Source organism: Chiloscyllium punctatum, chromosome 19 (genome assembly GCF_047496795.1).
Source record: "Chiloscyllium punctatum isolate Juve2018m chromosome 19, sChiPun1.3, whole genome shotgun sequence".
Classification (NCBI taxonomy): Eukaryota; Metazoa; Chordata; class Chondrichthyes; order Orectolobiformes; family Hemiscylliidae; genus Chiloscyllium; species Chiloscyllium punctatum.
In genome coordinates this window covers 67,642,827-67,668,867 of record NC_092757.1, presented here as the reverse complement: position 1 = coordinate 67,668,867, position 26,041 = coordinate 67,642,827, and the positions used below count along the sequence as shown (strand labels likewise).

Here is a 26,041-nt window from a genome sequence, read left to right as displayed (position 1 = left end):
TTTCAGATCTGGTTTACCTTTTTCATCACTATTTTAAAACTAATAGAATTATGGTCGCTGGCCCCGAAGTGCTTCCCCACTGACACCTCAGTCACCTGCCCAGCTTTACTTCCCAAGAATAGGTCAAGTTTTGCACTCTCTCTAGTGGTTACATCCACATACTGAATCAGAAAATTTTCTTGTACACACTTCGTCCTCTCCTTCAAAACCCTTAACACTGTGGCAGTCCCAGTCTATGTTTGGAAAGTTAAAGTCCCCTACCACAACCACCCCATCATTCTTACAGATAACCAAGATCTCCTTACAAATTTGTTTCTCAATTTTCCTCAGACTATTAGAGGGTCTATAATACAATCCCAATAAGGTGGTCATCCCTTTCTCAGTTCCATTCAAATAACTTCCCTCTATGCATTTCCAGGAATATCCTCCCTAAGTACATATGCAGTGCTATCCCTTATCAAAAAGACCACTCCCCCCTCCTCTCTTGCCTCCATTTCTGTCCTTCCTGTAGCATTTATATCCTGGAACATTAAGCTGCCAGTCCTGTCCATCCCTGAGCCACATTTCTGTAATCGCTATGTTACCCCAGTCCTATGCCCCTAACCATGCCCAGAGTTCACCTGCCTTCCCTGTTAGACCTCTTGCTTTGAAATAAATGAACTGAGAAATAAGAAAGGAATGATCACCTCATTGGGATTGTATTAGAGGAACCTCGATTACCCGAATCCCAATTATCTGAAAATCGGATCATCTGAAGATAGAGGTCCTGTTGGAACTATTACAAAGACATGTTTCCAACAGGCATGTTGGAAATAACTGACACTCTGCCCTCTCCACATTTTCCCTGGAGTTCTAGACAGGGGTGTATCCTAAACCACCCCCCTCCCCCCCCCACCACTCCCCACAATCTCTCCAACATTGCCGTGTACAGGTGCTGCACAGGGTTGGGGAGTGGGGGAAGAGACAGTGTTAGACGGCTTTGGGGCCTTGCGCGCTGTGTGGTGCTGCAGTCTCCTGAACGGGCAGCAGACTTTAAAAACTGACCCCCAGAGGAAAGGCATTTAAAAATCGATTTTCCAACGAAATAGTGTCCCCACCACATCTCATTCAAATATTAGAGGTTCCCCTGTATAGACCCCCAATAGTCAGAGGGAAATTGAGAAACAAATTAATAAGGAGATCTCAGTTATCTGTATGATTAATAGTAGAGGAGTTATGGTAGGGGATTTTAACTTTCCAAACAGACTGGGACTGCCACAGTGTTAAGGGTGTTGAAGGAGAGGAATTTGTTAAGTGTGTACAAGAAAATGTTCTGATTTCATATGTGGATGTACCTACTAAAGGTGGTGCAAAACTTGACCTACTCTTGGGAAATGAGGTAGGGCAGGTGACTGAGGTGTCAATGGGGGAACACTATTCGTTTTAAACTAGTGAAGGAAAAGGGTAGACCAGATCTAAAAGTTGAAGTCCTAAATTGGAGAAAGGTCTATTTTGAAGACATTAGGCAAGAACTTACAACTACATAGAACCCATGCCTAATTTTTCCATTGCTGACCCCTGGGGTACAAACTGCTGTTATTAGCCACCTCAGCAAAGACCAGGGAGCAGATCTTAAGTATTCATGCATGGCTCTGCACCACAGATATTTAATTTATGTACAGAGCTTGGTTTCCATTGTGTTGATAAAACTGCACTTCTTGGCAAGTCACAATGTGGACTGTTGGCAGCTCTATTGACAAATTCACAAAATCCTTACTGAATAAAAGTAGGACAACAGAAACTTCTTAGTGGCTTCAGAACAAAATCCAGGATACTCTACTCATCTGAAAGGAGAGATTAATTCATTGCAAGTATAAAAAGTTGGTATTATACTCGTGGTATACTCCACAATTAGTATGCAATTCCCACGATCAATAACGACATTTAAGTTTCCTCAAAACAGTAAAAAAAGGTAGCATTAGTTCAATGCAATGCATCCCATAGAACAAACACTCTTCAAAATAAACATGACTCCCTTGACTATCTTGTCAACCAAGCATCAATTCTTACGTTAAGTCCCTAACTTCACTCATTAGATCACTGTTACTACCATGCATATTTCTCCAGCATGCCCAAACAATGGTGCTTGGATCATGACATAGTGAATATTTATTTGGTTTGTAATTTACTGCTATATCTGTTGGTGCTTACTGTCTGTCATAGGGACATGTGCTGTCACATGAAGAATTACCACTGGATGGAAAAGCCACAAGTCTACCAGCACTCAATGCAGAAAGAACACAATGTAATGCATCATGTGAAACACTTAAACCAGTCTTTATTTTACTAATGTGAACAATAGACATTTTCCTTTGCCAAACATCTTAACATTACAATGGTTAATCTGAAGAAAGCACGAGGAGTTATGTTCACAAATATCAATACAACTTTCAATGATTTTAAAGCACCAAAGACTGTAAAGTTAATACCAAAAATTCAGTCATCCACTAGATGTTTAAATCATAAGAACAGGAACCAATGGTAGAGTCTAGAGATCAACCCAATGGATATGCAAGGTGGCACTGAACAAAGTGGCTTATACTTGCAGTTGCCATTTAATCTGCCTATTTGGGAAAAGACAAATCTCCACGAGAGTTGATTGCACTGGGATAATGCATAAAAACACACATTTTCTCTTTGCCCTCAGGAGATGAAATACTTCAAAGACAATTATTTTTGAAAAGTAGTCAATTGCTTTGTTGACAATTAGTGGCCATTGTGTAGAAGGTTCTACAAGCAAGAGGCATTAATGAACCAGTTAATCCAAAAGCAAAGTACTGCAGATGCCAGAAATCTGAGAAAAAAGCTCACCAGAAACACTCCAGTCAGACAGCATCTTTGGAGAGAAACAAAAGATTTCAGGTCATTGATCTAAAAGAAGGTGAAAACAGACTGAACTATGAGAGAACCCAGCAGAAGAGATTTATTTTAGATGTGAGGAGAGATGTAGGATGGAGAAAGTGAAGGAAAGAGAGAGATGCACAAAAGACAGACTAAGCTAGAGACAGGATAGGAAGGGAAGGAGGAGAGGTCAGGTATAAAAGATTCAATGCTGCAAAGGTCAAAGAAAATTTTAATGGGTAAAGCAACAAAGGATATCCATGTTAGATGCAAATGGACTTCTAGCAGCCAGTGACTACAGCAAGAGTTAGCAAGTCCACAAAACAGAAAGAGGCTGCACATGTTGATTAGTTATGGCCCTATCGGATGCATTTCCTACACTTTTGGTCTCAACCCTTTCCCACACTACTACTAACCCCCCCCCCCCCCCCCCCCCCAAAAGCGACCTCCCGTCAGGACCTTGGTCCTTACCTTTCAACACTAAGCTCTATTCAACAGGCAAACATCTTCCCTGCTCACTCCCCCTCAGCATTTTAAGAGAAATGCAACACCTTGTTCCATTACTCAGTTGCATTTAACACCACCTCCCTTCTAGATGTCATTCTTTTATGCAAGCACAGGACAGTCAACATCTTCACCTCCCTCTACCATCCAAGGTCCCAAAAATTTCCTTTGAAGTAGAACAATTTACTTGTACTTTTAGTTGAACAGTGTTACTGTTGTGATGTGGACTCAATTACATGGGAGATCAATGCAGGCAGACAGCTTTGCTGAACACCTTTTTTTCAGCTATGCTAAACTGCCCCACACTGTCCAGGGATGTGCAAGCCAGGTGGATTAGTTTTGGCAAATGCAGGGTTACAGAGAAAGGGTCAGGAATTGGGTTTGGCTGAGATGTTTTCAGAGGGGTGGTACAGACTCTGTAGGCACACTGGCAGCATAGTGGCTCAGTGGTTAGCACTACTGTCTCACAGCACCAGGGACCGGGTTCAATCCCAGCCCCTGGCACCTATCTGCACGGAGCTTGTGCACATTCCTACTGTGTGCATGGGTGCTCCCGTTTCCTCCCAGAGTGCAAAGATATGCAGGTTAGATGGATTAACCATAGGAAGTACAGGGTTACAGAGAGGGGGTTTGGTCTGGGTGGGATGCTTTTCAGAGAGTTGGTGTGGACTTGTTGGGCTGGGTGGCCTGCTTCCACACTGTAGGGATTCTGATTCTATGGCCTCTTTCCTCACTGTAGGGATGCTACAAAATCTATTCTATTATAATCCTCCACTCCTCACATTCTGACTGCTCTATCCAAGGTCTGTCACAGTGGTGCAATGGAGCTCAAGGAATAGCAGCTCAGCTGTCAACTAATAATTCTATGCAGGAGTTCACAATTAAAGAACGCAACCTATCATCAAACTAAATTTTGAAGAGTCAGCAAACATTAACATTGCTTTTGCCCCACAGATACTGCCAAATTTGTTGAGTTTCACCAGCAATGTGTTTGTCTCCATTTTGCTTGTGTTTTGTTTGCTGGTTTGTTTCTTGACTCATTCATATCAGTCCGATGATTGCTCTGTAACCATTCACACTTTCCTCAGACAAACTTCATTTCTTTACTGTAGCCACTGTCACCATTAAGTCTTTTGTTAGTTATCTTTCCTACCATCTAACCTATTAGAGACCTACCCCTCTTGTTCCTCCTCCTCTCCCTTCCACTGGCTTAAACCAGGGGAGATGGTGGCATAATGCTGTGCTCTGGGGGATCCAAGATGGCGGCGACTCAGCAAATCTGAGTCTACAGTGCTCCTCCCAAGACTTGGGCAAAGTGGGTCACCCACCCCCACCACACTCACCAAATCATTTAAAATAGCTGTTTAACTTAATTAAATTAGTTGCTTAGTATTGAATTTAAACAATTTAAGCTTCAGTAAAAAATGACTAAAGGAAAGGGAGCCCGCAGCTCTCAACAAGTAGGAACCCCTTCCCTACCCTCTCCAGCTGCAGCAGAGGTGTCCGCAGCCACCCCGGGGGACTTATCTACAGTGGCGAGCCTTGTGGAAATCATCTCCAAACTGGATGCGAAGATCGATGCTTTTATTGAAGAATCCCGAAGTCGATGGGACTCACTCTTGGCCGCGCTGCAAAAGCACAACCGAGACATTATGGAAATTGAGCGCCGCGTCGGAGGGGCAGAGCTAAAGGCCCCGACCTCCGAAACTACAGCGCAAAATCGGCTGTGGATCAGGTCCAGACTCTCGAACAGGGAGTCCAGACTTTAGAGAACCACATTGTCGACCTAGATTCGAAAAAATATTTGTTTGCTGGGCCTTCCCGAACGGGAAGAGGAAGGCAAGCTTACAGCGTTGCTCGAACAGTGGCTTCCACAGCTGTTAAATCTGGAGGCTGGATCAGGCCAAGTAAGGGTAGAATGGGCCTACCGGGTTGCAATACACGGGCCCGGCTCGAACCAGCGCCCATGCCCGGTCCTGTTCCGGCTGCAGAGCTATAAGGAGAGGCAGATACTCCTAGAAGCCTCTAGAAATCTTGGAAAAGATCCCCAAGCCATGATCTATAAAGGATCCAAGATCATGTTATTCCAGGACTTTTCCCCAGCTCTGGTCCGAAAGAGGAAGGCATTCGATGAGGCGAAGTAGTGTTTAAGGGACTTAAATATTCAGTACTCCTTACGCTATCCAGCGATGCTACGCTTTAACCACGAAGGATCCGTGTATAACTTTGGATCGCCCGGAAAAGGCTAAGGAATTTTTGGACTCAAATTGTAAGAAAAAATTGATGTTGGTTTGTCTTCTCCCCACTCTGGTTTATATCCCCCCACCCCCCCCTTTTCTTTTTTTACCTTACTGTTTAATATTATCTTGGAGGGTGGGGAGAGAGATTTATTTATTTGTTCTCTACTTAACGATTGGTCTAGTTAAATGTTGGTGGGGAGGTGGTTACCTTACTTCTATTTTACCTCTGTCTCTAGGAGCGGGGTTGATTTCCCTTGTTATTTTGTATAATTATATTTAATTATTACTTGTTGAGGTTGTAATTTTATAGTTTATATATGTTTGTACATGGTATTAACACAACCAAATATATCCAGGTGTTGGTGTGGGTGGGGTTAGGGTGCACACTGTTAACTCTAGATCTGTAGCATATTTTGAATTTTCCTCATCCTATTGAGGAGCACCTGGGTCAAGGGTGGGGCACTAGTTGAGAGAGGATACGATGGACTTTTGGAAAGGAAGTGATACCCCCTGGGAACAAGGGGGAAAAGCTCCATTTAAATACGTTTTTTTAAATTTAGAAATAACTTTTTATTACACTATTGAGAGTGTATTAGGGAGCCTTTATTTTTGTGAATTTTACATGCTCTATGCTCGGGGTGTTCTGGATAGGGTTTCCCCTCCCGAGGGGTCTCGGATTTGCCTGGACGATGATGGTTGATCAGTCGGTTAAGTGGTGCACCTGGAATGTCAAGGGGAGTAATGTGCCAGTCAAAAAGAAAGAAAATATTATCAAATCTCAAGAAAGAAAGGGCTGATATGGCTCTCCTACAGAAGGCACACTTGTTGGATAAAGAACACTTGAAATTACAACAGGGTGGATTTGATCAGGCCTTTTTTTCTTCTTTTAGCTCAAAAAGCAGGGGAGGTATTCTTATTCGGAAGAGTTTCCCTCAAAATCCTAATCAGATAAAAGACGAATCTGGACGATATATTCTGATTAAAGCCCTTATAAATGGGGAGGAATGGGATTTTAAATTTGTCTTGCCCCCGGCACATCCTTTTAAAAATTTATAACGGAAGCCTTCTCAAAATTGATGGCTCTCAGTGCCCGTCATACAATTATAGGGGGAGACTTTAATTGTATTATGGATCCGGAAATAGATATGATTCCCAAGAGTACTGCAGGAGTGTCTCCCAGATCTAGACAACTGGTGGACCTGAACAAAGAATTAGGATTAGAAGATATATGGAGATGTCTTCATCCACAGGGCATGTCTCCAATCCACATAAATGTCATATCAGAATTGATATGTTTTTTGGCCCCTCGATTTTTTAAAAATTTCATATCATACTGTAAAATAGGTAGTATAGCAATTTCCGATCATGCTGCTGTATATATGGAAATCAAGGCGAGGAACAATGGGACATCCCCTTGGCATTGGCGTATGGATCCCTTCCTGATGAAAGATAGTAAATTTGTAAAGTACTTCAAGAATTTAAAACTTTTTTAGATATTAATTTAGGTACGGCTAGCAACCGATCAATGATGTGGGAGACCAAAGCTTACGCACGAGGTTTAATCATCTCATACTCAGCGACCCAGAAAAAAAAAGTGAAGGGAGAACAACAGCGTCTGCTCGAAGCTCACTTAAAAGCAGCTGAAATAGCATACGCTGATCGACCTTCTATTATCAAATTGCAAAGGATTACGGCCCTTAGGACAGCTCTAAATACCACACTTACCCAAACAGCTAAGAGGGAAATATTATTTGCAAAACAAAGTTTATATGAATATGGCGACAAACCAGGTAGATACTGAGCATTTCTTGCAAAGAAAAAAAAAGGGCCCCTCAAACTATCATGTCTATCAAGGAAAGTATGGGTCTTTGACTCATTATCATAAAAGGATTAATGCAATCTTTAGAAAATTTTATTCTGATTTATATAAATCGCAGGATTGTGAAGCTAGGACTAGGAGGATGCAATCATTTTTTAAAAAATTTGACCTTTCTGGACCTAACTCCGGAACAGGTATTGGTCTTAAATGCTCCCCTAACAGGCCAAGAAATACTTGATGCAATCAGGCAACTTCAGAGTGGTAAGGCATCTGGCCCAGATGGCTTTCAAGCTGAATTCTATAAAGAATTTAAAAGGAATATTGGCTGGTCCACTTATGGACATGTATAACTACACATACAATCAGGGCTGTCTCCTGCCTTAGTTGAAAGAGGCAAATATCTCTTATCCTTAAAAAAAGGAAAGGACCCAGAAGATTGCACGTCATACAGACCAATATCCTTGCTAAATGTAGATTTTAAACTCCTTTCCAAAATGTTAGCACTGAGACTAGAAAGGGTATTGCCACGTATCACAAAGGAGGATCAGATGGGGTTTATTCAGTGCCGTAGATCATCCAATAATATGAGAAGGGTTTTGAATATGACTCAAGCCTGCCATCAGGGAAAGATACCAGGAGTAGTCGTCTTACTAGATGCGGAAAGGCATTCGATAGGGTTGAATGGTCATATTTGTTTTATTCATTGGAAAGGTTTGGCATTGGAAAGGTGTTTACCAAATGGATCTCAACACTGTATTGTGATCCCAAAGCAGTTGTGGTTACCAATGGATTAGGTTCGGATAGCTTCAGTGTGGATAGGGGCTGCCGTCAGGGATGTCCTCTCTCGCCATTGTTATTTACGCTAATAATTGAACCACTAGCAGAAGCTATACGGGCTGATCCTAATATAACGGCCCTGAGGATTGGTACAGGTAAACATAAAATTACCCTTTATGCAGATGTTCTTCTATTCCTCAGTAATCCTCCGAGCCTCACTTCATCCAAGTTATTAATACATTTAGTGCATTCTCAGGTTATAAAATTAATTTCTCAAAATCAGAGGCTATGCCAATGAGTGGCCTTGCTATGATACCCCACTTAGTGGACGGATCCCACTTTCCCTTTTGGTGGTCCCTGGAGGGCTTCTTATATTTAGGCATTTTTATTGCCCCAGTATTTGGTCAGTTGTACAAGGCTAACTTTGTGCATTTACTGGAAAGGATAAGGCAGGACCTCCAGCAATGGGGAGACCTTCCAATTTCCTGGCTGGGTAGAATAGCACTAATTAAAATGAATGTCCTGCTCCATCTCCTATACCCTATGAGAATGCTTCCGGTGATGCTGCCAAGGCTGGTACTACGTAAATTATATGGCTGTATGGGTTCCTTTATCTGGAATCATAGACGGCCCCTCATTAAGCCAAAGCTACAACTTCCACAGGCAAGGGGAGGATTGGACTTCCCAGATTTTAGGAAATATCAGTTAAGTTCCCTATTAAGTTACATAGCTGATTGTGGGTCAGACAAGACCCAATCAATCTGGCTGGACATTGAGGCTTCTCGAGTAAAATGCCCACTTATTAACCTTTTATTTTCAGACAAGAGGAAAATCATTACGGATCATTAAAAACCCTATAATACTGAACACAATTAAAGCTTGGAATATAATGCGGCAAAATGAGGGCAACTCACACAAAACATCCCCCTATGCTCCAATAGTGGGGGCATGGGGATTTCAACCGGGGTTTACAGATGCCACTTTTAAACTCTGGAGATCCAGGGGTATCTCATGTTTAGGGGACCTATTTAAAGGAGGGGTCCTGATGTCTTTTGAACAGCTGTGTTAGAAATTCAGATTACCGAATAGAGACCTCTTTCGATACTTCCAAATTCGAGATTATATACAGAAGACTACATTATTAGATAGTCTTTATAAAATCAGATAGAGAATGTAGAGTGCTACAACCAATGGGGGTATCTTCCATCAGTACTATTTATCATTTACTACATGAAGTATCGTGAGATATGGACAATCTGCTTAAAACATAGGATCAGTATTTGGGACTAGAAATCTCTATAGAAACGTGGACATACATTTGGGAAAACGTCAGAAGAATCACTATCTGCAACAGAACTCAGGCTATCCAGCCGAAGATACTTCATAGGGCCCATATAGCACCCAATCAATTGGCAAAATTTAAGGCAGGAGCATCTCCAATGTGTCCCAATTGTAAAATAGAGGTGGGCACTCTTGTACATTGTCTATGGACCTAAGATCCGTAGGTACTGGACTAAAGTAGCAAGTACCCTGACAGAAATTTTAGGAACGGAAATTAAAGTGGACCCTGTATCTTTCCTTTTGGACTTTTCGAACTTACCCTCCCTGGATATGCATGGGAAGAGATTATTTTCTATTCTCTTTCTGTGCAAGGAAAAATATTTCCGTAAACTGGGTGGCTGAGGGCCCCCGGACTTTCAAATTGGCACAGATTAATTATGGAATGTATTCCCTTTGACTTCCTTACAAATATGGTGCACTGAAAGACAGAATTATTTCATAAAATATGGCAGCCCTTCTTGAATTAAATACAGATATTTCGGCTATCCTAACAAGGGCTTTTATTTAATTGAGATTGTGAACCTGGCTGGTCCAGGGCCCCTTGGGGGGGGGGGGGGGGGGGAGGAATCCCGTACGAATACAGGTTTCGTTACATTTGATGTTAACACATTCCGAGCATGTATCTCGCTATCCAATTTGTGTTATCCGTTGTTTTTTTTCCCCCTCTTTCTTATTGAATAATGTAAGAGACTTAATTATACACTCTGGTTAGTTGTACGTTATATTAGTAGTTAGTTGAGTTTTGTTTTCTTCTCTCGGTATTTTTCTTTTGTTAAATTTTGGTTATTATTTAAGATTTAATTGCACAATGTTTGTACTTGAGAGTTTTGTTTATTTTTGTAAACTTGTAAAAATGTTAAATTTCCAATAAAAATATCTATTAAAAAATGCTATGCTCCTGGACTAGGAGTCCAGAGCCTGAATATCTGAAATTAAATAAACACTAGTCCTAACAATGACAATATAGACATAGTTGACATAAGAACACACGTCATTCACTTTAGGGAAGGAAACCTGGCATCCTTACCTGGTTTGACCTACATACGAATACAGACCTACTGAAAAAAAAAATATAGAGGTCGACTCTTAACACCCTCTGAAAAATGCCCATGAGCCACAAGCAACTTGGGATGGGCAACAAACTGTGGCCTTGCCAGCAATGCTCACATCCCATAAAAGAAAAAAATGCTTAAATTTCTATCTTTCTACAGTTCTGACTGGTCATTGATCTGAAACATTAGCACAAGAGTTACCTACTTCCCCACCCCACACATCCAATCACATTCTCCCCGTGTCTGCGTGGGTTTCCTCAGGGTGCTCCAGTTTCCTCCCACAATCCAAAAATGTGCAGGTTAGGTGAACTGGCCATGCTAAATTGCCCATATAGTGTTAGGTGAAGGGGTAAATTGCACTTCGGCAGGTCGGTGTGGACTTGTTGGGCTGAAGGGCCTGTTTCTACACTAAGTAATCTAATCTTATCCATTTTGGAGATAACTGAACTTTAAACATTGGTCAGGACACGAAAGACTTACCAGCACTTTAAAATGCCATCTTTAATTTCACACAAGTAGGGAGGGCTTCAGTTTTGCATTTCAATCACAAGCAGCATTTCAGATAATAATGGAAGAATAACGTATCACACAATTCTCTCTGCTACAAAGATGATCCACTTTGGTCTGTGTCATATTACTCAATTGCAACCCTCCTCAGCCCACTTGTCAAAACATTCACCTATACTTTTGTTACCTAAGGCTTGACTACTCTAATACCTTTCTGGCAGGCCAGCCATTCTCTAGCCAAAATTCCAGCATCTATCTTGAATTGTACCAATCACAGTCTGTAATTAATCCTGCTTTGACTGGTCAAAGGTTGCACCAAATCCAATGCTTAAGATTTAAAATTTTCAACTACACATTCAACTATTTCCAATCTTACAGCAGTCTGAGAAATCACTGCTGCTACTCCTCACACATTCCCCATTCACTTCAACCCACCATTGACTATTTTCTGTGAGCTTCAAATTCTATAACTGCCACCTTAAATTTAAGGTCATTAAAACCTATTTAAAGTTTTACTTACCTCAATCTTCTCCATTGGTTCAGTACAATTCCAATGAGTGACTTCAATATTCCATTGGCAGCTATCCAGTCAGAGGGAATCACTTCTAATAATGATTCTTACTCCTATACAATTACTGGTGTTCAACTGCTCTTTGTTCACTTATTTCTCACAAATGCTGCATCTCAGCAACATCAGTTAAAAACACAATCAAATATTCCACATTGTTCTACCTAGCTCTACCTCATCACGCCACTGTCCAGTTTCAGATTGGATAGCTGGCATCCAGTGTGAAAGGAATAGACATTTCCTCCAACCGAATACCAGGACAACTTAAGTCACTGCCACAAGATTCTATCAAAAACCCTTCGGTAGCCAGATCAAAATTCTTCCTCTTAGCTAGTATCAGAGGTTTACCCAACTTTTGCAACCTAGGTGTGACAGATTTTAAGGACCAAAAGGGTTTTACATTCCAAGAAGAACTGAGAGACTCCTGCATGCTGTTTTTCAGAGATATGGCTCACTTTTGCTACACCTCACTATGCCTCATAACTAGAAGGTTTCTCAGTTCACCAAAAGGACATGATCTCCTTGGGCAAGACAAGGGCAATGGGTCTGCCTCCTAACCAACACCACCTGGTGCTCAGATGTGGCAACCCTAGCAAGTTAATGCTCTCCAGACCAAGAAACACTTAGTGAAGTGCTGTTCGCTACTGCCTGCCACACAAGTTTATCTCCACTATCATAACATCCCAACCCATGAGAAAGTGAAGACTACATTCGAAGTATACAATGCTACAAACATGCTGGAGACTGAATACCCTGAGGCCTTGCTCATCATAGCTGGTGACTTCAACCAGGCCAATCTCAAGAGTATGTGGTACCAAAATACCATCAACACATCGCCTGTCCCAGAGGTCTGAACATCTTTGACAACTGATATAGAACCAAAAATATCTACTGCTCTATCCGCATCTGCATTTTGGAAAATCAGATCACGACGTTATGCTTCTCTTCCCATCTTACAAGTAGAAACTGAGGCGTGAGAACACAATACCGCAAGTAGTGTAGTGCTGGTCTGAGGCAGAGGGGTTATGGGACTACTTGAGTCAGTGGACTGAGCAATATTCAAAAACTCAGCTGCCAACCTAAACGAGCATGTCATTACCATTAGAGACTTCATTAGTAAGTGTGTAGAAGACTGTGTGGCAAAGGATTTAATCTGAATATTCCCCAACTGGAAACCATGGATAAACTCGGAGATCCACTCCCTGCTGAAGTCCAGCTGAGGCTTACAAGTGGAGCAACCCTGACCTATACAGGAAATCCAGTTGCAGCATCTCTAAAGTCTTGAAGGCTAAGAGGCAATACCAAATCAAGCTCAACCACAGAAACCCATCATCTGTGGCAAGGCTCACACGACATAAACATCTACAAAGCAAAGTCAAACAGAATCGTGGGCAACCCTTCCTAACAAGCTCAATGCATTCTACACTCTCTCTGATCAGAAGGTTAATAAAATGATGTCATGTATCTCAACAGCCTTAGATGCACTTGTACGCACTGTCATCACTGCAGAGGTTAGATCAGCCTTTTTGAGAATGAACTCACAGAAAGCAAAGCAACCAGCTGTATACTAATGTCCCGTGCAGACCAGCCAGCAGGAGAATTCGCAGACATCTTTAACCTCCGCTTACAACAAGCTGAAGCCCCCACCATTATCCTGGTGGGAAAGAAAAATCACATAGTAGTTTATTGAGGCACGTTGTCGGGTAGCTCCGACCTCCATAATTATGGAGCATTTGGAGAGGTTAATTATGGCTCACATCAACTGCAACCTATCAAATTACCTTGATCCTTCGCAATTTGTCTAGCGGTGCAACAGGTCCACAGTATGCATCATCTCCCTGACCCTACACTCATCCCTGGAGTATCATGATAACAAAGATACCCATGCTAGTCTCCTGCTTATTGACTGAAGTTCTCCATTCAACAGCATAATTCCAAACAAACAACTCTAAACTCAAATGCAGGTCTCAGCATTGCCCCTTGGTAACGGGATCAACACTCTGACCAGAGACCACAAATCAGCAAGATCAGATGAAAACACCCCATCCACCATAATCCTCAACACCAATGCCTCGCAAGGCTGCATACTCAGCCTCCTATTATACTCCTTATACACTCAGGACTCTGGAGCCAAATTCTGCCCCAAATTCCATCTACCAATTTGCTAAATAATACCATCCTGTCATACAGTGGATCTCAAAACAACAACGAGACAGCATACAGACAAAAGATTGATTCCTTAGTGGCATGATGTAAGATAACAATCTCTCCAACATCAGCAAAACAAAGGAGCTGGTCATTGACTTCAGGAAGCAGAGTGGAGGGCATGCCCTTGTCTGCATCAATGGTGCTGAGTTCAAGAGCATTAAGTCCCTAGGAGTGACAATCAAATCTGCCCTAGTCCACCCATGGATGCAACGGCCAAGAAAGCACAACTACTCCTCTTCTTCAGGAGGCAAAGGAAATTTCACATTTCCACAAGGGCTCTTACCAATTTTTTTAAAGAATGCTTTCCATAGCACATCTACCTGGAAGCATCACAGTGTAGTTTGACAACTGCTCTTCCCAAGACCACAAGAAACTAGAGTCATGGACACAGCCCAGTTCATCACACAACCCAATCTTCCATCCACTGACTCCATCTATGCTTTCCACAGGAAAGCAACTAATACAAACAAAGACCCCTCTCACCCCAGTATTCTCTTCCATCGGGCAGAAAGTTACACAAGTTTGAAAATATGTATCAAAAGATTCAAGAACAGCTTCTTCCCCACTGTTACTGGACTTCTGAATGCACTTCTCAAATTTATAGTTGATTGCGATCTCTGTAACATTGTATTCCTCACTGGTCTATTACCCTATCCACTTTGCATAGCATGATCTGCCTGTACAGCATGTAAATAAAACTTAACTGTACATTGGTACATGCGACAATAAGTCAAAAGGCATAGGATTAGAAGTAGGCCATCCAGCCAACTGAATCTGCTCTGCCATGGCTGATCTGAATCAATTCCACTCCCCTGCCATCAATCCTGCAACCCTCGATTCACTTAGCCATTACAGTCCTCTGTTGTAAAGAATTCTCAGATTCACAACCTACAGAAGAAATTCCTCAATAGTCTCAAATGGACATTATCTTATCCTGAGATTACACATGATCCCACAAGAGAAACTGCCTTTCCACACCTACCCTATTAAGTTTACATTTCAAAATGGTCACCTTTTATTCTTCTATATCCAAATTAGTGCAAGCACCATCTACTCAACCTCTCTTTATAAGCACCACCCTCCATACTCAATATCAACATAGTGAAGCTTGTCTGGACTACTTCAAATGTCAGTATATTTCCTCAGATAAAAGTGGCGCAAAACTATTCACAGTTTTCCAGCTATGGTTGACTAGTGTGTCTAGTAATTTTGAAACAGAAGGGAACGTCTGACCTAAATACCCATACCATTAGGTCTGCCAATTCCAACCTCAATTCAGTCTCTATCTCAGTTCACATGCTGCTGAAATCCATGCCTAGGTCGCCACAACTTCCACCCACAGTAAATTCTATTATTCAAAGCTCTGCCTGTCTACTAACATGGACCAAGTCCCTTTCACCGCCTCTCAAAATACTAACCAACTTTAATTAGCTCTTGGTTAAACAAAGCCTCTATTTGAACCACAGCTTTAAAATTAATACATAAGCTTTTCTTATCTGTAATCATCTCCTGCACCACAGCTCTCGTATGTGCTGCACCTCAATTCTAGAATTGAGCATTCCTAATTGTAGTTCCTCTGCCACAGTAACCTTTCCTTCAGCTGCTCAATCACTAAGTGACAGAACTTGCACCCTAAACTTCTTTGGCTCTCCACCTCTTTCCTCTAAAGATTGCTCAAAAACACAGACTGTTTTTAATCACTATTTGAACAGAAGGTGAAAATCATGTCCTCCCATAGCTTAGCATCAAATCCTGTTTGATAACATGTAACATCTGGAATATTGTGTTAAGGTACATTATAAATAGAAAAAGTTAGTTGTAGGAATTGCTTGCTTAGATTGCATACTCAAGCCAAAAGGATGCGGCTGAAATTCAGCCGACATAGACGTCAACTCGAGGAAATGGATGTGTAATGTAAGTTAGCAGAACAAGGAAGCCAGAGGCCTAGGGTGATGCTCCACAGAAACCAATTCAAAATTCTATCATAGCAACTGCTGGCATTTAAATTCAATTAATAAATCAGGAACTGAAAGATAAGCTTAGTACTAGTGACCATGAAACGATCAAGAGAACCTCTCTGCTTCACTGACATCCAGAGAAGGAAATCTGGCAGCCTTACATAGGTCTGGAGTTGCAGTAGGCCAGACTAACATGATGGTTGATTCAACTGCCATATAGGCAGGAAATGCTTGCATTAACAATATCAACACCCCATGATCCAAGCTACCAAAGTAGGTGCAAATCTTCAAACTGTTTCGTCATTTAAAGTCAGGACACTTGCCCAGAGCTAAAGATCCAAATTCAGTAGTAGCAACATATCTAGTCCCAATTTGGGAAGGCAAAGTTATTTGAAAATAGAAGATTGAATTTCTATACCCTACAACTATTTTCTTTGAAAAGTCAGTTTAGACAAGTTCAATAAGAACAAAAAACATTTATAGTTTTTAAAAACACAAGTAACATTGAAAGATGCTTCAGACAGATGCAAGGCTCAGCCAGATGGCAAGAGAGTAAACAGTGCAACCTAAAACTTGGGTAAAAAAAATTTTAAAGAAATTTACTAGAAGAGGAAGCAGATAGATTTACAAAAGCAACTTAAATAATCAAACTGAGTCACTTAAAAAGGTTCTTCTGTAATTATTTGGCTGAGCTAGGATGGGAAAATGCAGTATCCCAGAGATGACAAGACAGCAAGGAATCTGACTGGAGGCAACTATAACTTAAGGGTGAGATGAGAAAAGACTTCAAATTTTCAGCACACTGGGAAAAGCAGAGCCACTGGAGATTAGAGATGCAAAATGAGTGGTAGTGCAGCTCAGACAAAGGGACGGAGAAAGAGGGAACTCAAACAGATAAATCCAGAACCGAAGTCCATTTCTATGGGATTCAACATTTTTATAAAAGGAGAGATGGACAGAGATGACGCAGAGCTAACCATTAAGCCACCACTGATGGAAATAATGTGGGCCTGAAACTAAACAGCATATAATACTTTCCAGGAACAGATTGAAGATGCTTTGGATCAATGGAATTTTGCCAGAGCATCTCTAACTTTAGTGAAGAGAAACTCCGAAAAAGCAAGTGCCCCCATAAAAAGATTTAAAATGGGACTAAGGAACCTTCAGTCCATCACTCAGATTCCTATTATGTATTACATAGGAAAGGGAAATGACTAACTTGAAACCATTCTTTATCTTTCAACACATTTACTGTCTTCCATAGTTGATCACTCCATCATCTCCCCCCCCATACCACTCCAATGCAACAAGATTGGATTTATCTAGTTATTCTTATCTATCCAACAATGGCAAGGTAATCACCTGCCATGATTTCTCTATCCAACCTTGTATACCCCTAAAAGGATCTATCTTTGGTGACTTTGATCTGCCTCATACTGCCCTTTGGCAACTTCAGCCAAAAACATCAGTTTCCAAACAGCAGATGGAGTTTAATTCAGTTAAATGAGAGGTGCTGCATTTTGGGAAAGCAAATCTTAGCAGGATGTGTACACTTAATGGTAAGGTCCTAGCAAGTGTTGCTGAACAAAGAAACCTTGGAGTGCAGCTTCATAACTCCTTAAAAGTAGAGTCGCAGGTAGATGTTGGTCAGAGTATTGAGTACGGAGTTGGGAGGTCAGTTTGCAGCTGCACAGGACATTGGTTAGGCCATTGTTGGAACATCACGTGAAATTCTGATTTCCTTCCTAATGGAAAGATGTTGTGACACTTGAAAGGGTTCAGAAAGGATTTACAAGGATGCTGCCAGAGTTGGAGGATTTAAGCTACAGGGAGAGACTGAACAGGCTAGGGCTGTTTTCCCTGGAGCGTTGGAAGCTGAGAGGTGACCTTTGAGGTTTATAAAATCATGAGGGGCACGGATAGGATAAATAGACACAGTATTTTCCCTGGGGTGGGGAGCCCAGAACTAGAGGGCATAGGTTTGGGATAAGAAGGGAAAGATATAAGAGACCTAAGGGGCAACATTTGCACACAGACGGTGGTACGTGTATGGAATGAGCTGCTAGACAAAGTGGTGGAGGCTACTACAATTGCAACATTTAAGAGGCATTTGGATGGGTATATGAATAGGAAGGGTTGGGAGGGATACGGGCCAGGTGGTGGCAGGTGGGACTAGATTGGGTTGGGATATTTGGTCGGCATAGACGGGTTGGACCGAAGGGTCTGTTTCAGTGCTGTACATTTCTAAGACTATGACAACAACAACACAATGCTTGCTCAACCAATTCAATGTCTCCGCTGCATCTAACCTGCCATGCTACTTTTCCAAATGTTCAAAACCAAGAACGTACAGAAACTTGTACTATTAAATACAGAAGAGCAAAACCGTTGCTGCAGTCCTTAAAGGTTATTCCTTAGCTACTGACACTATCCTTCTCTTTCACAACTGTCTGAGGTTGTGTCAGTTGTAATCTTGGTGCCAAAACTGACCCAAAGCTAACTGTCTATTCTACTGCACTTTACTGATCACCAAAGTTCTACCCACAAGCACAAGGCCATCCAAAATTCTGCTCATGCACTGGTCTACAATGGCAATATAGAATTGGGGACTTCAATTTTAAAATTAACAAGTCCCTCAAAAACTTTATCCTTCTTTTCCTTGCAATTTCCTCCATCTGTGCCACCCGCCAAGGCATCTGCACACTTAATTCTGCCCACTTTAGCATGCCAATTGTTGGTAGCCATGCCTTCAGTTGGATGAATTGCAAGATTTGGACTTTGTTCCCTGAATCTGGATCTCTCTCATTGCCCTCCTTTCAAGTGTCCCTTAAAACTTACTTCAACCAAAATTTTGATCACCCAAATCTCTCAGGTGATTTGGTGTCACTTTATTTTCTAACACCCACAAAACACCGTGGGAGAGATTCAAAAGTTGAAGGTACAATGCAATACAAACTCTTCTAAAGCTGCTACACTCTTACATCTCCCTGAATCATTCTGTAACTGTATTCCATCAATATGTGGCATCACCTTAACATGCAAAACTACACTTGCCATACAGGTACAGCATTTTTGGATTGCTAGAAAAAATTAATCTCAGACAGGAATATCTTCAATAATTAATAGACAAGAAAACCTAAATTAAAATCAACAAGGCCTATGGATAAATGGCCCAAGATTAAAATAAACACAATAAGCAACTGAACCAAGTAAACATACATTTGGAATAAATTCAGCTCAAAAATCTCCAATATTTCTACAATTTCTCTATTCCTAAAGCCAAGTGGAGAACTGCATATTTTAGTTTTATTGAAATTTAATAACTTCCTAAAGACGAAGCAAATAGCACTTGCAAATTTTAGTATGTGAATACGTGAACAAAAGTTCAATGTGAAAATATTAGGTGGCTAAAGTTACATTTTGGAACGTAAAACATAAATCCCAGTAACGTAGTCCACAAAATGGAAGGAAGTGAATTTACAAAAGTGATGATGTAACAATCTGCATTTGTGCAAAAGTCTCCACTTGAATCACAAAATGATTTTGATTCTGTTTTTTAAAAAAACGCCAGTCATACAAGGCAAACTGACGCACTTGAGAACTTTGTAACTTACACAACCCGAGGCCCAAGTAGAGAAAGGGCAAGTTTTCCTGCGAGACACATCATTCCACTCCAAACGGGCCAAGGGAGAGAGGGGAGGCTACTCTCTGGATTTCACACCGTGTCTGAACAGGACAGAGCAGACTCGGACGCCAGCGGCCTAGTGCAATAGACAGAAGCCTGAGGCCCTAGAACGACCGGGTCAATAAACGGCAGCACCCGAGGCCTTGATCAGAGCCGGGGCTGGGGGCTGGGGCCCGGTCGGGGGCGGGGTGGGGGAATCGGAAAACTTCTCCCCACCCCCATCCCCTTCCTTGACGACCCGCAGTCGCCATTTATCGCTTCAAACTCACCGTTAGGGTGTCATCGATGTAGAGCGGGATCTGCCTCTTCTCGAAGGGGAACTCTTCCTCCCCGTCTCTGCAGACGGCAACCAGGCGCGCCATGTCAACAGCGAGAGAGAGAGAGAGAGGGGAGGGGGAAGGCTGACAGCAACCAACCGCCACTCACTGACACACACACACACACACACACACAGAGATAGACAGAGTCCGGCCTAGAGGGGGAGGCTGGGGGGGTGGGGGGGGGGGTGGGGGTGGGGAAACCTCCCGCTAACGATTCAACAATCGCCGAGATCGGCGACCAAGCTAAGGCTCGACAACAGACGGGGGTTACACGTCCAGAAAGCTCCGGAGCCTGACGTCGAGCTCGCGAATGGACTGACGGGCGCTACCTATCTGACTCCTTCTTTCTCCTTCCCTTCCCTCGTTCCCTCCCTCCCCGCAAACTCCGCTCCCTCTCCCTCTCCACCAAAATATTCGAATAAAAATGGAGAGCGTCACTGCCACAGCGCCGCCGCCATCCGCCCCGGGAAATGAGTCCCCTCAATGAGTGCGAGTCGCCTCTCCTCCCTGTCCCCACAAACACACACCTACTCTGCCTGCCCACCTCAATTCCTCTCCCAGAATTCATATTACTCACTCCCCGGTAATTGTGTTCTCCTTTTATTAAATACTGTGTGCCTCTAGCCTCAATACATCTCTAATACCGAGCAGACTATTTCCTCCTTCTCACACAGACGTGGCGAGATCCGCACTAACCAACCCTCCCCACACCCCCTCCTTTGCCCCATTGCAGGAAGTAGTTCCGGCCAGTCCGCGCGTGACAGAGGGGGAGGGGCGGGGCCGGTCCCTGTGCCTGGGCCTGTGCTGGGGCCGGGGCCGGAACCGCGCGTGCGCGCTCACACCCTTCCCCCCGCCCCCACCCTCGTTCTGCTCCCTTGCCCATCCCGAGCGCGGGGTTGCAGCCTCTCGTTCAAAACACGCCGGGAGAATCAAGGTGACTCCTGGCCGTGAGGGGTCGGCGAAAAGTGACAGCGCCGTGTGCCGACGCAGAACTTGAAAGGGAAAGGTTTGCGTTGGTGTAGGCATCCGCCCGGCAGTAACAATGCTCTAATAACGGCGGTTGGATGTGAGGTGTTGACTCCAGGTCGGTAACGATGGGGCAGGGCCGCTTGACCCGAAACGTCAACTTCTGGCTTTCTCTCCACGGACGCTGCCAGACCCCGCTGAGCCCGTCCGGCAGTTTCTACTTTTGTTTCAGATTGACGGCTTTTAAACGTGAGTGGAGATCGGCGTCCCACCCGCCAGTGACCATGGAAACGCGGCCTCAGACGGAAATCCTGGTGACACCAATAAGATTCGTCTGCTGCGGTTGCTTTGAAGGTCGTGCAAAGCCGATTCTGGAAGATTGGACAAGTGTCCTAGGTGACTATTTCTTTGTCGAGTGGTGCAGAAGTAGAGTTGATAAGGTGGAACAGGTAGATAAGACCATAAGACATAGGAATGGAAGTAAGGCCATTCGGCCCATCGAGTCCACTCCGCCATTCAATCATGGCTGATGCGCATTTCAGCTCCACTTACCAGCATTCTCCCCGTAGCCCTTAATTCCTCTAGACAACAAGAACCTATCAATCTCGGCCTTGAAGACATTTAGCGTCCCGGCTTCCACTGCACTCCGTGGCAATGAATTCCACAGGCCCACCACTCTGGCTGAAGAAATGTCTCCGCATTTCTGTTCTGAAATGACCCCCTCTAATTCTAAGGCTGTGTCCACGGGTCCTAGTCTCCTCGCCTAACAGAAACAATTTCCTAGCATCCACCTTTTCAAAGCCATGTATTATTTTGTACGTCTCTATTAGATCTCCCCTTAATCTTCTAAACTCCAACGAATACAATCCCAGTATCCTCAGCCGTTCCTCATATGCTAGACCTGTCATTCCAGGGATCATCCAAATTTCGTTAAAAGGTTATTGCACAGTATAGAAGATCACGGAATTGGCGGCAATGTCTTAGCACGGATTGAGGATTGATTTAATATACAGAAGAAAGTAAAGGAATTTATTTCCAAGTTGGATGCGCTTGTGCGGTGCCCAAAGGATCAGTCCTAGGATCTCAATTATTTACTGTCTAAATTAAGACTTGGAAGATGGGACAGATTACAATTTATCCTAAATTGCTGATGGTAAGTGGGAGGGCATATTATGATGAGAACACAAGGGATCTGAATAGTTTCAGTGTGTTGGCAAAAACGTGGCAGGTGGTTTTCCATGTCGAAAATTGAGAGATCATGCACTTTGACAGGAAGAATCAAAACACAGGCAATTATTTAAATAGAGAGAAACACTCACCAAAGTGCAATGCAGAGGAATTTGGTTGCTCTTGGGTATGAAACACCAAGTTAGCATGCAAGTGCAGAAAATAATTAAGAAGGCAGACAAAATTTTGGCCTTTATTGCTAGAGAGTGGTGTTTAAAAACACAGAACTTTTGTAACTGAAATAACACCCCAGAGGCCAGTATCCTGACACCAAGTCACTCTTTATCTACATGTGCACCATACCTGGACTCTGACTAATGAGCTCAGAGCCGGTCTCTGGAGTGAGGAGAATCCCTGAGACTCCAGTTTTTTTTTCTCTTTTACTTTTTTAAATTTTTCTTTGTTTTTTTTCCTTTTTTTTAAGGAAACACCCGAGTTGCCAGTGAGAGACTCCTGTTTATGTCTGTCAGTGAGGACTCCCCGATTGGACCAGGTTAACAGCCCCAATCAAGGAACTCATACTCAGAGATCCACATGGCCAACCTCCTTCTAATCACTAAGTGCATGGTGACAGCTCGTCCTTTTCCTTGTAGCTTCTCTAGGGATATTTTCATCCCAGGTCTAGGTCCTCTGACTCAGATATAGGCAGCATGTATTGGACTGTGGATCGTCTCTTGCACCCAGATCGTCTCAGAAGAAATTCCTCCTCTTCTTCCGGTGTTAACGGTACCAAAGGTGCAACATCAGCTGTATTCACTTTCCAGCCTTCTGATTTCTGCTTCTACATTTGCACATAAGATAAATGGCACTGGACAAGCCTTGCAGACTTGCATCCTGGTCAACATATAAGGTGACCTTGGCTCCTTTGATTGTCATAGAGTCATAGAGATGTACAGCATGGAAACAGACCCTTCGGTCCAACCCATCTATACTGACCAGATATCCCAATCCAATTTCGTCCCACCTGCCAGCACCCGGCCCATAACCCTCCAAACCCTTCCTATTCATATACCCATCCAAATGCCTCTTAAATGTTGCAATTGTACCAGCCTCCACCACTTCCTCTGGCAGCTCATTCCATACAAGTACCGCCCTCTGCGTGAAAAAGTTGCCCCTTAGGTCTCTTTTATATCTTTCCCCTCTCACCCTAAACCTATGCCCTCTAGTTCTGGACTCCCTGAACCCAGGGAAAAGACTTTGCCTATTTACCCTATCCATGCCCCTCATAATTTTGTAAACCTCTATAAAGTCACCCCTCGGCCTCCGTCGCTCCAGGGAAAACAGCCCCAGCCTGTTCAGCTTTTCCCTATAGTTCAAATCCTCCAACCCTGGCAACATTCTTATTAATCTTTTCTGAACCCTTCAAGTTTCATAACATCTTTCTGATAGGAAGGAGACCAGAATTGCACACAATATTCCAAGAGTGGCCTAACCAATGTCCCATACAGCCACATGACCTCCCAACTCCTGTACTCAATACTCTGACCGATAAAGGAAAGCACACCAAACGCCTTCTTCACTATCCTATCTACCTGTGGCTCCACTTTCAAGGAGCTATGAACCTACACTCCCTAGGACCTTACCATTAAGTGTATAAATCCTGCTAAGATTTGCTTTCCCAAAATGTAGCACCTCACATTTATCTGAACTAAACTCCATCTGTCACTTCTCAGCCATTGGCACATCTGATCAAGATCCTGTTGTAAACTGAGGTAACCTTCTTCGCTGTCCACTTCACCACCAATTTTGGTGTCATCTGCAAGCTTACTAACTGTACCTCTTCTGCTCGCATCCAAATCATTTATGTAAATGACAAAAAGTAGAGGGCCCAGCACCGATCCTTGTGGCACTTCACTGGTCACAGGCCTCCAGTCTGAAAAACAACCCTCCACTACCGCCCTCTGTCTTCTACCTTTGAGCCAATTCTGTATCCAAATGGCTAGTTCTCCCTGTATTCCATGAAATCTAACCTTGCTAATCAGTCTCCCTTGTCGACCGCCTTACTGAAGTCCATAAGGATCAAATCTACTGTTTTGCCCTCATCAATCCTCTTTGTTACTTCCTCAAAAAACTCAATCATTTTCCTGAAAAATGTCCAGATATTTAACTATGACTTCACTCAGCAGCCATTTTTTAATCAAAAAATGTTTAGTGTTTCAAGGTGATCTTTCCCAACCAGTTCTGCCCACCAACCTTGGGCCTGAGCCTTTTACTAAAATCAGTGGTAATTGAAACAGCTGCTTCTCATGAGAGAGCAGATCCAAAGTTGTCCCTTTAATCTGTAATGGTTCCCCTGTGTAATGTCAAGGTATTGTGCAAATTTGCGAGGAGTCCTCGCAAATCTGGTTAAAGGCTGGTTGTGTGATCTCTGAAATGGCTGCATCGGTATCGACCTCCATGAGAACTAGGTGACCATTTAAGCAGGCCTTTATTTAGTTTGGTTCCGATTTTGGATGTTCCTAAGCAAATTAACTGTTCCAAAACAGATGTAGGTGGATGTTCCAGGGTGTGCACTCTCCTGGGTACTGGCCTATGAGTTCCCTTAAGTCGGGCTTTGCAGGACTCCTTTACTGTCTCTCGAGTACGCATACCGACAACTACATAGGTTTACCAGCCTGGATCCTGAAGAACGTTTTAGTCATTTAGGTGAGACTCAGCTTTGTTTTGGGGACTTGCTGTGGGCTGACCTAGGGTCTCTTTGCTCAGAATATGTCTCGCGTGAGGCCATGTGATTGCCTACACTCAATTGGTGTTTCCTCAGCTTGGTGTGGGATAGTGTTCAAATAATGACCAAAATCGGTGAGTGGCGAAAATTTCCTTCACCAATCACAGCACAAGTTCAAGGCAGCAATAAAATCCTGAAATACAGTTCTTACGTATGTTAAAATTCCATTACTATGGTATTACTTTTTTTTAAACTATAGTTTGAAAGGCTTCTGTCCTGGAAGACTGGAGATGGGTTAAAATGTGCTAAATGCTAGCTGCTACTTCTGATGGGATTAAGTGTGTCTGTCTGGTCTGCTTGTATAATTGAGATGTTAGTCCTTTTGTATTAAGTTAGTAAATGTTAGTAAAAATACTAGGCCTATATGCTCTAAATAATTTAAAAATTGTACCTATACTTAACAAAAGAATAAAGGATATTAAACTGATTACTGGAGCTGGTTTGTGAGATTTATTTACTATTTGTGTTTCATCCATTCATGCAATTTCATGGAAACACTGTTTTGTCAGTTTCTTAAAGGGATACTAGCCCATTTAACGGCATTTAACAGGTACATACTAATTGGGGAATCTATTCAGTTCCAGGAGATGGTTACTAAGGGTTGATTAATGTTATAATATTTTGTGGAGACTTGATGGGGATTGTATTGTTTATGATATTGACACCTATTCAGCTGTTGAGTGAGTTAGTAAAGATAACCAAAAATACAATATCTCATCTTAGTCAGACAGGTGTGGGTACTTGCTTCAATCAGGATACCCTGTAGCTCCCCTGCTTGCCTTGTTGCATTTTATAATGACACAACCAGTTTTCATGCCTGTTTGAAGTCCAGCTGGACTTCACGTCGTCAGCACTTTTGCATGATTACATCATTAATCCAACATACCAAACAGTATCTCAGCATTTAAATCCAGGTTAACACAAAATCACTTGCTTTTGCTAGTCATCTTAACCTCAAATTCTGATACAGACTCCCCAGGTTCTCAAATTGCCACATAAAACCGATAGTATCTAAGATTTAGAGGAGGTTTGGTGTCATAATATGCCTTAACTAAATCCATCAACTCTGGAAAGGTTTTAGTATCTGATGTCTCAGGGAAAGTTAAGCTCCTAATAATCAAAAATGCTGTGGGTCCACAGGCAGAAGAATTACTCATTGCTTTTCATCTGCTTCAATGTCATTTGCCTGAAAAAATAATGTGTTAGTTCCTTATACTGGGCTCAGACTTCAACGGTTGCAGGTAGAAAGGGTAGTGAAGAAGGC

The 26,041-nt window shown here is 42.7% G+C and overlaps 1 protein-coding gene and 1 long non-coding RNA gene across 3 annotated transcripts in view; one reads left to right on the top strand and one right to left on the bottom strand.

Annotated features, from left to right (window-relative positions):
- Positions 1 to 20,250, bottom strand: part of ggnbp2 (gametogenetin binding protein 2) — an 83,193-nt gene extending 62,943 nt beyond the window's left edge. The window contains exon 1 of one of the 2 annotated variants that reach the window (XM_072589601.1): positions 19,809 to 20,250. In XM_072589601.1, the coding sequence (XP_072445702.1) occupies positions 19,809 to 19,901 (93 nt within the window). In that variant the 5' untranslated portion in view covers positions 19,902 to 20,250. The remainder of the gene's footprint in view (positions 1 to 19,808) is intronic. The other variant, XM_072589600.1, reaches the window with a different exon arrangement.
- A 474-nt stretch (positions 20,251 to 20,724) lies between these two features.
- LOC140491434 (uncharacterized) lies at positions 20,725 to 25,204 on the top strand. The gene is made up of 2 exons (XR_011963310.1): positions 20,725 to 21,221; positions 22,477 to 25,204. It is a non-coding gene; the product is annotated as an uncharacterized lncRNA (long non-coding RNA).
- The last annotated feature ends 837 nt before the right edge of the window (positions 25,205 to 26,041 follow it).